Below are 17,929 nucleotides of genomic sequence, written 5' to 3' on the forward strand. Positions count from 1 at the left end.
GCTGAAAAAGTAAGCAGACTGGTTAACCAAACCAAAAATAGTGAGTTTCTTCCATATGGGGCTTAATCTCTCCCAGAAAAACATAACTGACCCTGCAGAGGGTTAATGAGTGATGGTGGCCGTTTTCTTTTTTTGTCTTTTTTTTCTTCTTCCACGACCCCCACCTGTACGGAGCCAATGTGGGGCCAATATTATTTAAAACCAAATAAAATAAATTGAAAAAACATTGGTGATTGGCCAAAAAAATGTAAAATGTTCAAAACTTTTTGTTGTTCTAAAATAAATGTAATTATTTTTACCTGCAAATATTTTTTTTAAGTTTCAAAACTCAAAATTTCAGTATCAAATCTTTTTTTTTTTTACTTTCAACTATTTTTTTGGTTTTTTAATCTGAAAATTTCAGTATCAAATCTTTTTTTTTTTTTTCGTTTTTGAATCTGAAAATTTCAGTTTCCAAACTTATGGCCTGTTGTGGTGTGTTGGGGCGGAGCTAACATGAAGGACCAATCAAAATCAATGAGGGTGGGAACCTCAGTCCCGGTGCGTTCACTGACTCTGAGAACTGTGATAATTACGGTCTGAAAACGACTGTATTGTCTGTACTATCACATTCTGAAGTTGTCCTAAGGCCATGGAACTAAATTGGGGCCAATAGTTTTTTAAACTAAAATAAAACAAATTAAAAATATATCTGTGTTTGGCAAAAAAAAAAAAAATCCAAAACTAACTTCTATTCTTAAATAAATGTAATTATTTTTTGTTTCAAATGTTTTGTTTTTTTACTTTTCAAAACTCAAAATTTCAAAGACAAAACTTTTTTTTTCTAATTGAACTCATTCTTTTCATTTTCGAATCTGAAAATTTCACTTTCAATACTTTTGGCCCCATTCGGGCGGGGCTAACACGAAGGACCAATCAAAATCAGTGAATGCACTGAGACTGAATCCTCATTGATTTTGATTGGTCCTTCATGTTAGCCCCGCCCCAATGGGGCCAAAAGTATTGAGACTAAAATTTTCAGATTTGAAAACGAAAAAAAAAAGATTTGAACTGAAAAAAAGTTTTCAGATTAAAATTTAGAGTTTTAAACGTAAAAATTTGAACATTTGAAGCTGGAAATAATTAAGTTTATTTTAGAAAAGAAAACATTTTTATACATTTTCATGTTTTTGGCCAAACACCAACATTTTTTTTCAATGTGTTTAATTTGGGTTTCAAATATTATTGACCTCAAATTAGCTTCATAATTATCAGTCAGTGAACGCACCAGGACTGAGGTTACCACCCTCAACAATTGTGATTGGTCCTTCATGTTAGCCCCGCCCCAATGTGCAACAACGGAGCCAAAAGTTTGAAAACTTAAATTTTCAGATTCCAGAACAGAAAAATAAAAAGAATTGAAAGTGAAAAAAAGTTTTCATTTTTAAATTTTGAGTTGAAAATTTGAACATCTGAAGATGAAAATAATCAAGTTTATTTTACAATAGCAAAAAGTTTCAGACATTTTACTTTTTTTGGTCAAACACAAATATTGTTTCAATTTGTTTTATTTGGGTTTCAGATATTATTGGCGCTGATTCAGCTCCATACACCTGCCTCCTCCGTTTCCTATCCCACCGGTTCCTCTCACTAATGTCTGCTCTGCTTGCGCCCATAAAGGTCTGAACAGTTTTTTATTCTCCAGCAGCCTAATGAGCCGCCTCTCAAGGACAAAGCAAGAGGCCGGCCATGCAGATGAATCAGCGGACAGGATGATGTGTGCTTCTCTGAAGTTCCTCCAAATTTCTGTGACCTTAACAAAGTTTGGCAGCCATGTGTTTAGCTGGAAGACTCAACATTTTCCATGAGAAAAAAAAGAGTTTGCATGAAGCAACCAGACGTTTGTCCAGCTGTTTAGCATCTTTCTTGTCGAATGTATGCTCATCTTGGCTCTGGTGGTTCTTATTTATGTGTCATGCCATCTGGCCCGTCCAGGAGGATTACAGGGTGCTGCTGTTTTACATAACAAGCATCTTTCAGTTAGAACTCTGAGGAGGAGAAGGCTCCAGTGAAAGATTTAGGATGTAATTTTCAAAAAGAAAGGAAGAAAAAGGTCCTTAATCTAGTTTGGTGTGACAACAGCAGCTGCTTCGAGTCCGATTCGTTCTCTTATTTTACTCCATCCCTTATTTCACAATATTTAATATATTCCTCTTTTTGCGCAGAAGATTTAAGAAAGTTTAAGCACTATTTATATTCCTTTTGCTTCTATAATGGGACTCTTATCCAATTGAGCAAATACTTTAGTTGCATAAATTGTCACTTATTGGCTCGTTGAGGGTAATTTGAGAGGGAACCGCGCCCCCTGTTGCGCGCTAAGCGCTCGGAGCGGTAAACGGTGGAGCTCTCCTCCTCCTCCTCCTCCTCCTCCTCCTCCTCGTCCTTGAATGTCAGGTTGGTGTTGCAGCAGCAGCAGAGTTTAGTTGAGAGGAGTCCAGGAGTCAGTGTGCGCCCGCAGCGCGTTCCGCATCTGCAGCCGCGGGTCCGCATCCCGGTCACCTTTACGCACTCTTCAACTTGGCGGAGCTGCCCGGAGTCTCCATCGTTGCGCACCGCAGCACCTCCTCTTCTGCGCTCCTCCCTCCCTCGATCCCTCACTCCTCCTCCTCCTCCTCCAGCAGCAGCACCGCCAGGCGGGCTGTAACGGGACACTTGGAGCGCGCCAAACCCGCTGCGCATCCCGGCGTGGCGACTCTCCCCTCGGCGGCTCGGACGATGCGGATGCCGGAGGAGTGCGCCTGCTTCCGCGGCTTGTGGCGCCGCAGACTGCCCGGTGACTGCCCGGTGTGGAGTTGAGGTGGTTCCGGTGTGGTTCCGGTGGGGCTGCGAGGCGCGCGGGGATTTTCCAGCTTCGTGTTTCATACCGCCGCGCGGGGCTGTGGACGGTAAGCTGTCAAAGTTGTGCTGATGCCCGCGAGGCTGCTTCACCTGAAGTCCCGCGGGGGTTTCAGCCCGGGGGGGGGGGGGGGCTGTTTCATCTCAGAACCGCTGGTGGGACGAGCAGAGTGTTTAACATTGAAGTTATTGTGTGAGCGGGAATAGTCCTTTGATTTATCAATCAGTCACGTGATTTCATCAAATCCCACATTTAAGCACGAAAGCTGCAGAATGGAGGCTGTTTGTGTGTTTGTGAGTCAGGATGTAAGTTATCCGGACGGAAAGAAAAGCAGAGAGGGGGGGGGGGTCAACCTGAACCCCACAGGGGCCAAAATCCAAAACACACCTGAGGTCACGGGACGAACAGGATAAACATTTACTGAACACTATAAAACTACATTTTTAAAACTTTAAAACTGTAACTTTTTAACATAATTATGAACTAGATATATATCATTACCTGTGATAATGCTAATGTGAATGCTGGAAGCTGAATTTGGCCGCTGAAGATGCTGAAATTGATAGATAAAAACACTGAAGCTGATATCCGGCTAAAATATTAGCTAGATGCCAATTAGCCTAAAACAACAACAACAACACATTTAGGTTAGTCCAGATAGGTAATGTAGCTGAAAAATAGCTAAACTTCAAAATAGCCCTAAATTAGCCAAAACAGCTGGTGTGTAAATATTAGCTAAAATCCCAAAGCAGCCTAAAAATCAAACCAACAAAAAACTTAGGCTAGTCAAAGCAGCTAACATGTAGCTGAAAAATTAGCTAAACTTCAAAATAGCCTAAAACAATCTTAATAAATGTCAAAATAGTCCAAAAAGCTAGCAGAATGCCCATTTTTAGAAGTTTAAAACTGTAACTTTGTAAACATAATTATGTATAAAAAAGGCAGGAATATTATTCCAGAATAAATCAACTTAAACATTAAATAACTTTCAATATTTTACTTCCCAAAAAATATATTTTGTTGAACTCATACAAGTTAAAAAATAAGTGCAAGATAACATCGAGTCATTAAGAACAATAAAGTAAAATGATCTGGAGGGACGGATAGAATTACCTGGAGGGCCGAGTGAACGGAATCAGACACATAAACACTAATATTCTGACTGGTTTAACCCCCAAAAACAAATGTTTCTGGGATTATAAACTGAGTTTTTTGTTTCAGGCTCCATCTTTACTCTTTAATGGAAATAAATTAGAATTTCAGGTGAAAGCATAGAAAATAAGACGGTTATTTTCCTTTCTCTTTGCATATCAGATGCATTTTAACAAGATAATGTCTTTGCATACAGGAAATGTTTGAAATATTAAAAATATTCATACTTCTTATGTAATTTATATGTAAAAGTCATTATTTCAAGGATCATTTCTAGTTCACACTCAAAACTCTCAATTCTCTTAATTTATTATGAAAGATTTTGGAAAATGTGCTCCATCCATCCATCCATCCATCTTCTTGTCCGCTTCGTCCCTTTCGGGGTCGCGGGGTGCCGGAGCCTATCCCGGCTACTGAAGGGCGAAGGCGGGGTTCACCCTGGACAGGTCGCCAGTCCGTCGCAGGGCCTCAATCACACCACCCATGCACTCTCTCATTCACACCTAGGGGCAATTTAGAGTCACCAATGAACCTATGAAGCATGTTTTTGGACGGTGGGAGGAAGCCGGAGTCCCCGGTGAAAACCCACGCATGCACGGGGAGAACATGCAAACTCCACACAGAAAGGTCCCAGCCGGGATTCGAACCGGGGCCTTCTCGCTGTGAGGCGAGAGCGCTAACCACTGCGCCACCGTGCAGCCCTGAAAATGTGCTCCCTTCCTGATATTCATTAAACTCTGAATCATAATCAATTCAAACAATAAGTTTGCAGCTTCTCTTTGCTGCAGGTGATTTTCAGCTTCTTAACTTGAAGTGATCCAGTCGTCGTGACTCTAAATGCTCCTTCATCGTCCCTCATCAGTCATTTGTGTTGGAATGATGGGAAAAGGTGAACCCAAACTCAGACGTGAATTTGATGAATGAATAATAATAATAATACAAAAGAAAAATAAGAGTAACATGAATTCCCCGTCCTGCTATGAGAAGAGCTCCTCCGTTCTGATCAATACATTCTTCATCAAACGCTCCTCTTCCTGTGGTGGGAATAAAGCCCCATGCTCGTGACACTGATGATTTATTAGTTCCTCCTCTACAGGATCTAGTTGGGATCTAAACGAGCGATCATTTAAGAGTTTTCTCATCCAGTCCCACTTCCACAATAGTGGTAATTATCACACAGCAGAGCCAAACCTTAAGTATTCACTGAGCATGGGATTATGGGATGTAGGCGTTAATGGAGGGGAGGGTAAAGGTTTGGCTGGGCGTTTATGAGTTTCTGTTTTTAAGTGTACTTCTATGGAGCTAAATTAGCGACAATATTTTCTAAAACCCCAGTAAAACAAACAAAAAAAATGTTGGTGTTTGACCAAAAAAAAACTAAAATGTCCCAAACTTTGCTATTCTAAAATAAACGTAACTATTTTCAGCTTCAAATTTTGTTTTTTAGGTTTCAAAACTCAAAATTTCAATGTCAGATTTTTTTTTTCACTTTAAAATGATTGTTTTTTTGTTTTTGAATCTGAAAATTTCCTTATAAAAACTTCTGGCGCCGTTGTGACCAATCAAAATCGATGAGGGCGGTAACTCGAGTCCCGGTGCGTTCACTGACTCTGAGAACTGTGATAATTATGGAGCTAATTTACGGGCAATATCATTTGAAACCCAAATAAAACAACTTAAAAAAAAATATTGATATTCGGTCAAAAAAAAAGTAAAATGTCAAAAACTTTTTGCCATTCTAAGATAAATGTAATTATTTTCAGCTTCAAATTGTTTCATTTTTTTCACTTTCAACTTTTTTTTTTTTCATTTTTGAATCTGAAAATTTCTGTTTCAAAACTTTTGGCACCGTTGTGGTGCGTTGGGGCGGGGCTAACACGAAGAACCAATCAAAATCGATGAGCGTTGTAACTTCAGTCCCGGTGCGTTCACTGACTCTGAGAACTGTGATAATTACGGTCAGAAAATGTCTGTTTAGTCTGTAATATTATAGTCTGAAGTTGTCCTACGTCAGGTGTAAAAAGCAGAGCGTTATCACGTCCAAAACACCGTTCTTGCCCATTCAAACCGCCATCTTCTTTTGTTAAATACAGACAGAAACCGTCTTCATGCTTGAATAAACTGGATAAAACATGTTATTAGTTCTAGTTTTCTGCTGTAGCCTAATGACTCGTGCACTTTCACTTTGACCTTTTCTCATCCAGGAAACGTTTTTGGCCAAACACCAACATTTCAAACGAAGTCACCCTGCATCACATAGGATGATCATGTGACGTCAGCTGTGATCAAAAATAAAATATTCACTGTTGATTTTATTGTTGTTGCTGCATCTCAGCCAGAAATTTGTAAATTTAATAAACTCAAATTCCCTACTGGATTTTTTGGATCATACGGCGTACTTGAAATCCTTGAACTTTTTCCAATAATTCAATTAGCCTTAAGTTTGATTTCTGGTTCTGCTTAGTGACTTTAAACTCTTTTTAGAGGAAAACGGCTCAAAATGTTTGATTTTAAACAACTACAATCCCCACAACCTGATAGATTTTTAGGGGATTGTGGGTACTGTAGTCAGGCGGCTGGTGGAGTGAAATGTTCAATGACGTTTCACTGTTTTTTGTTTTCTTTTTCTTTTAATTAAAAATGTATTGTAAGGGGGTCAAATAGCTCCATGTGGCTCCGGAGACTCATGCTACAGACTGAAAGTTTTTTCTTCATTATTACTTCCTAATCACAAACATTTTTGTTACAAATGAAGGAAATAGCAGAAGAAATTCTGACTGTTACTTTTTATTGTTTATTGGATTGGGACAAATTCCAGAGAAGATGGATCATTGCATTAAAACAATCTGATGCTTGTGTCACAGTGTTTATAGTCGTGGCTAATACTCAACACGCGTCTCTAGTGGAGCTTTTACTGAAAAAAGTTAAACAGTGAAAAGAAAATACAAAGAGTAACACACAAAACTGTAAAAACCATTAATAACCATTTAAAATGAGTAGAAAATGTACTCGTGATACACACTGCACAAAGCCAAATAATATATTTTATGCAATGTGTTTGCACTGCTGTTTCTCTGATAATCAGTTTAAAGTACTTTTGCTGGGGTAAAACAAAATGGAATTTGTTGGATAATAGCGTGAAAAAGTGTTTAAGTATTGTTTGTTTCAAGTTTAAATTGATTGATTTGACATAAATCTTGTGTTCCAGATTGTATTATTGCTACTATTATGGTTTTTCATGTTTGTTTTGATTATACCCACTAATTTAGTCATCTATTTGTTTCATATGAAGTAATAAAAATGGGAAAAGGGATTCATAAGACTTGGTCTTCATCCTACTCCTGTTCTTGAAGTAGATTGTATGTGCTGTACATTCTAACTCTAAAAGAACAAAAATAAACACATAACAATTAATTAGCAAATTAAAAACAAAGTTTCTTAAATTTTTAGTTTTTGTTGTTGTTTTGTTATACAAAAATAATTTATTGACCCAAATATCCGTGTTTCAACTGAATCGTGGGGAAGGTGAATCCTTAAATTCCCAGTAATTCTTGAGGTTCAGCCAAACGTATTACAGTTAGTTTTTAGTGATCCGTATCTTCATGATCGATGCAGAAAACCTGTTAAAAAGTCTCCACAAGAGAAGCTGAGCTGTAAAACCCAAATCCAACTGATTGTTTCTAAGTAGATGTGACAAGTTTCACAGATCGTTAAAAGACGAGACTTTCCCATCCGGTAAGTTTTGTTGATCGAAATGAGACTCGACACGTTTGTCTTATAACACATCCCAAAAAAAAGAGTAAGAATGGAGCAAACATCATTAGTATGCAGAGCCGCCAAACTCCAGACACCCAAGTACAAAATAATTGAGCTGGAGGTTGGTTTCTGTCAGCAGTCCCATCATTGGACTCTCTTACAATGAAATATGAACCAATAACACTAAAACCATTGTGAGCAAATGTGACATCTCACTCTGCCAAAAATCTTTTGGGGCAGTTGTTTTGCCAGAAGTCTATTTTGGACTCTGTTTTTGTGTCTGGTGCTGCCAAATTCTAATGGCCAATCGTTTATAAGAGCATGAATAACAACACTTAGCACAAATGTTCCTTTTAGTCATCTCTACAAACGAGCCAAGCTGTCGTTTTAAAGTTAAGTGTTAACTCCTCTGCTGTCCATTTAGGTCTGACCGCCATCATTTACAGTCTGACAAAAGTTAGTATTTCTGTTTTTCCCATCATTCCCAGCTCCGTCTCTCTCGATCCTTGTCCTTTTTGGCTGTATTTTGTGTCACACAAGTTCATTCTGACATTTTTCTCCTTTTTTCCCTCTCAGTGCCTGCATGATGCCACCTTCCGTGTGAGCCCTCCCTAATCCCGTCGCAGCGACGCGCAGAATCCCCTCAACACTTCAATGCTGTGGCTCTCTGACTCATCCTCTGCAGCTATCAGCCATAAATCGATCCCAACTCAGCTGGTTTATCAGGGCTTTTCTATTCCAGACAGGCTCCCTGACGGGGTTACCCTCTCGTCTGATGCTCAAGCTTGATTTACAAACTCCCCTGACCTTCAGTTTGGAGCTTTCAGCTTATTTTCTATCAGTTTTTGCTTTGAAGTGCGGAACTTGTTTGCCCCCTGAGAGAAAGTACTTAAAAAGACGACTATTATTACTTCTTTGAACCTTGTCTACAGTGGATCGCGACAGCTCAGAGATTTGGCTTGTTTTGGTTACCTGCTCTGAGCGGCTCAGTCTGGAGCCGCCTGTTTTCCAAATGCCGCCATGCCCATCATCAGCAACGCCAACCATGACTTCAGCAACCTGTCCGTCAGCGATGACAGCAGCCTGGACCGCATCTTCACAGAGATCCCCGAGACGGAAACCATCAAGGTATTTTATCAAGAACTACAGTTAAAGTCCCGCTCATATCATCTTTTGACCTTTTTTTAAAGGGGGGTTCCCAGTGGTCTTTAAATTATAACTATGCCGTTTTTCTAGACAGAATAAAAAACTTTTCGTTTTCTAGGACATAGTTTCTGCAGACAAATAGATCCATTAACCTCTTTAATTTCTTCATCTGAGCTAGAATCTGGCTCAAAACTGTACCAAGGGATATTTCTGATATTGCTCGCCTTTTTTTTAGTTAGTGGTAGAGTGTAAACAAAGGGTTGATGGGAAGTTAGCAGAGGCTAATATCTGCACCAACAGACTCACCCACAACTCAGAGGTGAATTTCTAATGAACTCTGTGCAGAAAATGTCTTTAAAAAAACGACACGGCCTTTTGATGTTTGCTAAAATCTGCACAATCACAATCAAAAGATCACTGGAAACAATTTTACGATAGAAAATTACAGCTGGAGTGGGACTTTAAACCTTTGTACCCCCAACTTAGCAAAACCTTTTCTATTCTTCAGGGTGTGTACTACCAGAGAGCTCAGTTCATCCGCCGGCCCGAGGACCTGCTGTCCATCGATCACGCCTTGCTGGCGGTGATAAATGTGGGGGGAAACCGCTACACCTTCCCCTGGAGCACGCTGCAGCAGTTCCCTCTCACTCGACTGGGCCGGCTGTGCGGCTGCAGGTCTCTGGAGGAGATCGCCAGCGTCTGCGATGACTACGACGAGGCCCGGAAGGAGTTCTTCTTTGACCGCTCGCCGTCCGCCTTCCGGGTCATCCTCAACTTCCTGGCGGCGGGGAAGCTGCGACTTCTGCGGGAGATGTGCATCCTCTCCCTGCACGATGAGCTGAACTACTGGGGCGTGGAGATGGCCTACATGGAGCGCTGTTGCAAAAGGAAGATGTACACGCGCATCGAGGAGGTGTACGAGAAGGAGCGCCGTGAGGAGGAGCGCAGGAAGAAGAACGCCATGCAGAGGGTTCCAGTGGAGGAAACGCAGTACCGAAAAGTGATGAACTGGCTGAGGGACATGGTGGAGAACCCCCAGTCGGGCTTACCAGGGAAGATCTTCGCCTGCTTGTCTGTGGTCATGGTGGCTGTGACTGTGGTGAGCTTGTGCATCAGCACCATGCCGGACCTCAGAGAAGAGGAAAACAGGGTGAGTGTTCATCTATTTTTTTTAAATTGACCGCATTTCATCTTAACTTGAAAAAGAGACTCCCTCTGCAGTTTGATCAATCGGATTTATTAAGTTCTGTGAGAGATTACATCCTTTACAGTAGTGCTGCCACAAATGATTATTTTAATAGTCGACTAATCACCGATTATTTTTTCTGATTAGTCGACTAATCGGGTTATGCACTAAGTGGATGTAAAGCACATCTTAACTATCATTAGCTTTAAACTAACTAAAAACCAGATATATTCACACTAGCATTACCGGCGATAATGCTAGTGTGACTCCTGTAAGCTGAATTTGGCAGCTGAAGATGCTGAAATATGTAACCGCCCATAGGATGTCCACACGAACTAAACACTTAAACAGTACTAAAGCACTAAAATATTAGTTAGTAAATTTCAAATTTGCCTTAAAAAAGCCTAAATTAGCCGAAACAGCTAGCATGCAGCTGAAATATTAGCTAAACTCTAAATTAGCCTAAAAAACAAAGAAAAACGTTTAAGATAGCCCAAATAGCTAGCATGTAACCTAAATATTAGCTTAACTCCACATTAGCCTAAAAAAACTAAAAAAATGCTAAATTAGCCAAAATAGCTACCATGTTGATGAAATATTAGCTAAACTCCAGAATAGCGTAAAAAATTGAAAAAAAAACTTAAGTTAGCCAAAACTGTTATCATGTAGCTGAAATATTAGCTGAATTTCAAAAACAGCCTTAAAAAAACTTAAGTTAGCTAAAATAGCTAGCATGTAGCTGAAATATTAGCTAAACTCTAAGTTAGCCTAAAAACTCAAAAGATCCTAAATAAGCCAAAACAGCTAGCATGTAGCTGAAGTATTAGCTAAACTCCAAAACAGCCTAAAAAATCTTAATAAATGCCAAAATAGTCCAAAAAGCTAGCAGAATGCCATTATAACATTTTTTATTACACTCTGACTCCATATAATCTGAAGTAACTATTAAATTAGTCATCGACTATTTTAATAGTCGATTAGTCAAAAATTAGTCGGCTAATCGTGGCAGCCTTACTAGACAGTCCTGTTTAAGAGAGAAAAACAAGCAAAGCCAGTATTCTTCACTTCCTATCAGGGCAAATATTCTACAAAAGTTAAATTTGTAAAATAGAAAATTGCCTGTCATCACAGTCCGTTAAGTATCCCTGTGGGAGGCTGCCGCAAACGTGTGCGTCCTGTGATATGTGTCCGCCCATAGCAGCGTGAGATAATGAAGCCCTGGCTGCTCACCCAGGTCTGTCCAATATATGAATAATAAAACTGCCGCAGCATATCCCACAAAGCAGATACTCACACAAGCGTGCAGGAGTAGAAATAAATGTGTGCACATAAGAACACTCTGCCAGTCATGTCGTTTTGCATGAACCAACAAAATGAACTAATCCACTGTAACTGATACAGCTTTCTTGGAATAATGAAGCCCTTAGTCTGCAGTTTTGTGTTTGTCTTTAGATAAACGGAACTGGAGTAATATTCCTGTCTGTTTTTATTCATGTTTATTAAAAAAAAAAAGTTACGTTTTTAAAGTTCAAACGTTTATAAAACTTTTTTTAACGTGTTTAATCCATTTTTATCCTCGAGCCGCCTTTTATCCAGAGCTAAGTGGCCGTCATTGACACTCAAGTTGAGTTCATCACATGATGCAAGCTGCAAAGTCAGCCATGTTTGTCATTTATGGATCATAATCCATGTATCTAATCGTGTTTTTTCTTCAGCCCTAGTCGTTAGTTATGCGCAGGTACTGGCTCCTGCATCTCACCTATTTTACCCTTTACTTGTATAAGTGTTCTCTACATCCAAAACAAGTTAAAACATCAAAAATAAGATGTACTGAAGATAAAATAAACAGGAAATTATAAAATGTATTCAAAAACCCACATTTGGCTAACAGCCTGGTGAGATAAAAAGGTCTTCAGGTGCATTTTAAAAGCCTCAGTTTTTGAAATGGGAGTAGAAATCTGGAGCTCATCATGTCGTCCTCAGTCTACCAGCAGGCTTTTAGAATGTTTCCGCACTTTTCATCGGATTGCTCCACAGTGGCAAATGGGTGAGAACAATTTATTTTTGGTTCCGGAGAGCAGGTTTTGTAATTTAGTATTAGCAATTTCAGTTTGGTGATGTGAACTCACTTTGCTTCTGTTTCCAGTTTGAGCTACAGTTTCCTCTCATTTGTGTTTTCAGGGCAGTACAAATGCTTTCAGGTTTAAATGTGTTTGCATGGTTAAACACAGCTGTAGGATCATTCTCATCAGAGGAGGACCACCTGCTGACATGAAGCGGAGCAGCTCTTCCTCCTGATTCTTCTATTTATTCGGGCCTCCAGTATTGTGTGTCAGCTTGAGGAACACAGGATGTAAACGGTCCTCTTTAAGCCACGGACTCAACATCTTAGCTGTAATTCCATAATTCTATACATGCTGCAGGTGGTTAGTGTTTAGACTGTTTCACCAGTTCAGTCACAGAAAGCTGCAAAACCAGTTTAGTGAAAATGTCCAGGAGAAATTTGAGGCCCGAAAACTATAAATAAAAGGAACAAAACGAACACCAGAATGGAAGTCAATGCAAACAGAGGACTATGGGGTGATGTTTGTAAAGATATACGCAGTGCAATTTAAAAAGCACAATGTTTGGCTATTTAGCCTGTTTTAGGAAGAAAAAAAGTGTCATTTTTTAATTGTATATTTTCACCTTTAAATTAATGTATTTAGAAATGTTACATTTACAAGAGCAAAATATTTTTATCTAAACTGAATGTTTAGCAACCAGACAAATATTTAGCTCCAAAGTAAATATTTAGCTTAAAGCTAGATAGCAAAATATTATTTAGCTCTAATTTTTAGCTTAAAACTAAATATTTAGCTCTAAACTTAATATTTAGCAACCAAAATAAATATTTAGCTAAAAGCTAAGTATTTAGCATCCAAACTAAATATTTGCCAAACCAAAGTAAATATTGAACTCCAAAGTAAATATTTAGCAACCAAGCTAATTTAGCTCTAAACTAATCAATTAAAAATCAAAGTAATTATTTACTTCTAAACTAAATATTTAACATCCAAAGTATATATTTAGCTCTACATTCAACATTTAGCAACAAAAGTAAAAGTTTTGCTCCAAACTAAATATTGAGGTCAAAGCCAAGTATTTAGTAACCAAAGTAAAACTTTAGCTCTAAACTAGATATTTATCAACCAAACTAAACATTTGGCTCCAAAATAATTATTTGACTCTAAACTAAATCTTTAGTAACCAAACTAAATATTTATCTTGCTAACTGAATATCTAGTTTGAAAATGTAACATTTACAAATGCATGATTTAAAAGGTGGAAGTATTTGAAAAATGAAATCTTAATTTACTCCTGAAACAGGCAAAAATAATAAAAAATATTGCTGTTAAAATGTTACTACGTAGCTATACAACCAGCATCTCACACAGGGCTCTAATGTTTCATATTTAGTCAGAATTACCTCCTTTGCATTGATTTTGACTGTTTGGCAGTTGCAGTCAGCGAAAAATCCGGAAGTTTTCTTCGAGGGCGGCGGCTGCAGAATGCCCAATGAGATGCAAAAGCTGAAGGCTGGATATTTGAGATCCCTGCCAGCAAAACTCCTGTACTTAGCGACAGTCGGAGGAGAACAGATGGAAAAGCTCGGGTACAGAATTGGGCAGAGTCCCGTGGGTGCATGTAAACCTGCAGGATGGAAAAAGGCTCTTGATTTCTGACATTTTACAGAGTGTGATCAAATGTTTGTGCATTAGCCTGCAGTCAGAGAATATGGTGGAGCCAGCTGCTGCTTTGGAACTATTACCTTCACCGTGAGGTGATGTGGTTGCTCAGATTTGCTTGTTTGCACAATTACTCCGAGGGTAATGGGGGGATTTGCATGATAATGGATGGATTTGCATGACCGAGCCTAGACAGGATTTCTGTTTTTACTTCACTTTTTTAAATGGATTCGTGGGATCAAAACTTTTGATATCAGAATGTAAAAAAGAATGTAAAGGAAATTAAAATATATTAAAAAAAAACAGAGTTATGTTGATAAAAGGACTATAAATACAAATTCACATAAGTAAACACATACTGTACTGTTTGAAAGTTTAGTGTAAAAAAATGAATGTAGCTTGAAAATAGGAAAAGAACATAAATCTTAAGAAAATCAAGAGAAAGTTTTGATTAACATTTTTCCTTATTAAGAAGTCTTATTAATAAAATTTCAAAATTAAATCAACCTTTATTTATAAAGTGCTTTTCATTCCCTAAGACAGCTCAAACCGACTCAGAAACAAAGAGTTCCGCAGAAGCATCACAAAGAGAAAAATACACTAACAAAGTAACTTTTAGATAAAATTGCTTCAAAATTAATGTTAAAATAATAAGTATTTTTTTAGATTTCTTTGAGTTGTTTCTGTATCTTCAAGACTACGGAGCTTTTTCGAGCTTTTAAGTGTTTTTTAAGTGTATTTTACTGCTCATTCCTCACTAAAAAAAACCCCAAAGTGGTATTTTTATCCATTGACGCATTTCTGAGTAATCCTCTAAAAACCTGCGTTCTCAACAGCAGCCCCTCCCACACCCACAAAAACAAGCGGGTTCTCACGAGCTGATGTCACAGAGTGAGACTTCCCCTTTCAGGGAGAGTCTGCTCCGCCCCCAGGCTAACACAAGCACTTTCAACACAAAGCTAGCAGCTCGAGCTAGCGGTGATTAGCTTTGCCAATACACAATGATAGGCCTACATCAATATTTTAAAAAAAGAAACATTTTCCCCTCATTTTTTTGTGGGTGACACGCCGGCTCTAGGCGGTTGTCATGAAGTGGGCGGAACCCTCATGGAGCGAAAGGCGGGGCCTCAGAGATCGAGTTGTTTTACTTCCAGATATAAACGTAGTTCACAAAGATAACTCATATTTAATAGATAATTCATTTTTGTGTTCCAAAGGTAATATATGATCATTTGCATGGATATAGTTCACTCTGAAAGACTTAAGACAATCATGATACGGGCCCTTTAACAATAATTTCCTTATTTCTAGATCCTAGCTAACAAAACATTCTCCACTGTGTTGACTTTGAGAAAAGCTTAGAAATTTGTAGAGCAAAAAGAACCTAAAACTTGGTAAACTGTATTGAATGTCTAAAAACAAGGTCTACATCTTTGCAAGTATTAGGTGGTTTGCAGTGTACCTGCACAGACTCCGCCTCCTCCTGTTCTTTGTTGTGCCCACGTCCAAACCTGCTGAAGAACTCACAATATGCATTGCATTGATGTACAGCATGTGTCAAAGTCAAGGCCCGGGGGCCGGATCCGGCCCTTCGGATAATTCTATCCGGCCCTCCGGGTAATTCTGTCCTCGATGTTATCTTGCACTCAGTTCTACGTTGTATAATTTTGACAAAATATATTTTTATGTTGAAAAATAAAAATTGAGAGTTATTTAATGTTTAAGTTTATTTATTCTAGAATATTATTACTGCCTTTTTATTATTCATAATTTTGTTAAAAAGTTACCGTTTTAAAATTTTAAAAATTGTCATTCTGTAGCTTTTTGGACTATTTTGGCATTTATAAGATTTTTTAGGCTATTTTGGAGTTTAGCTAATATTTCAGCAACATGCTAGCTGTTTTGGCTAATTTGGGCTTTTTTAAAGTTACTTAGGCTGATGTGGAGTTAGGCTAATATTTACACGCTAGCTGTTTTGGTTCATTTAGGCTTTTTCAGTTTCTTGGGCTATTTTGAAGTCTCGCTATTTTTTTCAGCTGCAGGATAGCTGTTTTGGTTAACCTTAGTTTCTTTTCTTCTTTATTTTTTAAGGCTAATTTGGCACTTAGCTAACATTTTAGCTGGCTATCAGCTTCAGCTTTTTCAGCTATTAGCTTCAGTGATTTCAGCTTCAGCATTTTCAGCATCTTCAGCTATCACCACTGGCATTTTCAGTGGCCAAATCCAGCATTCACACTAGCATTATCACAGGTAATACTATATTTGTCTTTACTATAATTATGTTAAAAAGTTTTAAAAATGTATTTTTTTCAGTGTTCATTAAATGTTCATCCTGTTCGGCCCACGACCTCCGGTGTGTTTTGGATTTTGGCCCCTGTGTGGTTTGAGTTTGACCCCCTGATGTTCAGCCTCATGCCTGCAGCTCCAGTAGTGCACAGAAACACAAAGTGTTGCTGATAATTTGCTGAGGTAAACAGTGCGGTGACAGTGGAACACTACGAGGGAAATGGAGCCGTCTCTGGGGGCCGACACATCTCAGGAGGCTGCTCACTTTCCAAAGCCTGTCCACGCCCTTTCCTCTGAACACAAAAACAAAGCACAGCGGCACCAGAATCACTAAAAAAATGGTTTTAAACTTTGTTCTGGTCACAAAGTAACAGGAATGTCAGCAGCTTGTTTGTAGAGCGTTTGTTAAGGCGCTCAGCTGTGTCACCCCGCTGTGTTTGTCTGTAATCAAAGAACGGCAGCTCCAATCAAAAGCAAACAGAACCATCTGCTGCGTTTGTGCAGCTCTCTGCGCTCGCGCCCGTCTCCAACGATCGTCCTGATCTCCAGCCGCAGATTCCGGCCCGCACGCCCAGACGGGAGCGGCTTCAGCTCACCTGGCTCTGCTGCTTTGCTCTGAAATCCCCTCCCGCTCTTAGTATTCATCCTGCCCTCCACCGGCCTCGCTCTGGGTAAAAGGTTTAAGTGGAGTAAAACAAGTGAGAGATGCAGAACACGCAGGAAAAAAGGAGAAAATTGCTTTGGAATGTGAAATGAAAAGGATGATTGCATGAATGGTGGATTCAGGCAGTAAAAGCATCAGATAAACTTCTCTATTTTACCGTCTGGTGTTTTCGCCTTTCTTCTGCAGCTCCCCTGTGAGTTGGATGCTTTTGGAGGAGCTCATCCTTTCTGTTCCTCCATGTCCTCGGGGTGCACATCCCTGCGTTTTGACCTTTATAAAACACTGTGGCTTTACCGTTTCCTCAGGAAAATAAAATCCAATATTTGGACAGAAAACTCAACTTGAGTGTTTCAAGTTCCTTTACGGTTCATCTGGAATATGTTGTTTAATTCAAAGGAAAACGTAAACCTTCAAACATTCTGGAAAACTAAAACTAGATTTACTGAAGCTGAACTGAAGAGAAACTATTCAATTGTGTGATAGTGATTCTCCTGCTCTTTCCGTATGTTTCTCAACATTTGAAAATTAAATCTCACTTTGAGCAATTTCATATTCATAAACTTTACAGTTTTTGAAATATTGAGCAGAAAATGCCCCATTGGAAATGAATGAGAAAGTCTTCAAATATTCAACATTTTAAGTAAATTAGCAACAAACCATTAAATATATTCATGTTTTCATATTTTAAAGTGTTTTCAAAAAATTGAAGTTTAGCTAATATTTTAACAACATGCTAACGTTTTTGTCTAATTTTCTATCTACTGTTTTTTTTTAAGGATAATTTAGAGTTTAGCTTCTATTTTAGCAACATGCTAATGTTTATGACTAATATAATTTACTGAGAATATTAGGCCATTTTTTATTTTAGCTAGTATCTAAGCAATGTGTTAGTTTTTTGTCTAATTTGGCATCTACTGAGGTTTTTATGCTAATTTAGAGTTTAGCTCATATTTTAGCAACAGACTAACGTGTTTGACTAGTTTAGTTTACTGAGGAATTTTAGGCTGTTTTTGAGTTTAGCTAGTATTTACGCAATATGCTAGCTTTTTTTTTAGCTAATTTATTCTTGCAAGTAATGCAACTTTTCTAGGTTAATATGAATTTTCATCAATATGTTTGTCGTCTGTCAGCTGATG

General features: G+C 38.6%; 1 protein-coding gene across 2 annotated transcripts in view; it reads left to right on the top strand.

The window, feature by feature from the left end:
- The first annotated feature begins 2,455 nt into the window (after window positions 1-2,455).
- The window catches only part of kcng4a (potassium voltage-gated channel, subfamily G, member 4a), a 40,568-nt gene continuing 25,094 nt past the window's right edge, over window positions 2,456-17,929 (top strand). The window contains exons 1-4 of one of the 2 annotated variants that reach the window (XM_024282241.2): window positions 2,456-2,924; window positions 8,208-8,239; window positions 8,360-8,911; window positions 9,438-10,079. In XM_024282241.2, the coding sequence (XP_024138009.1) occupies window positions 8,804-8,911; window positions 9,438-10,079 (750 nt within the window). In that variant the 5' untranslated portion in view covers window positions 2,456-2,924; window positions 8,208-8,239; window positions 8,360-8,803. The remainder of the gene's footprint in view (window positions 2,925-8,207; window positions 8,240-8,359; window positions 8,912-9,437; window positions 10,080-17,929) is intronic. The other variant, XM_024282239.2, reaches the window with a different exon arrangement.

Source organism: Oryzias melastigma, linkage group LG6, assembly GCF_002922805.2.
Source record: "Oryzias melastigma strain HK-1 linkage group LG6, ASM292280v2, whole genome shotgun sequence".
NCBI classification, from domain to species: domain Eukaryota; kingdom Metazoa; phylum Chordata; class Actinopteri; order Beloniformes; family Adrianichthyidae; genus Oryzias; species Oryzias melastigma.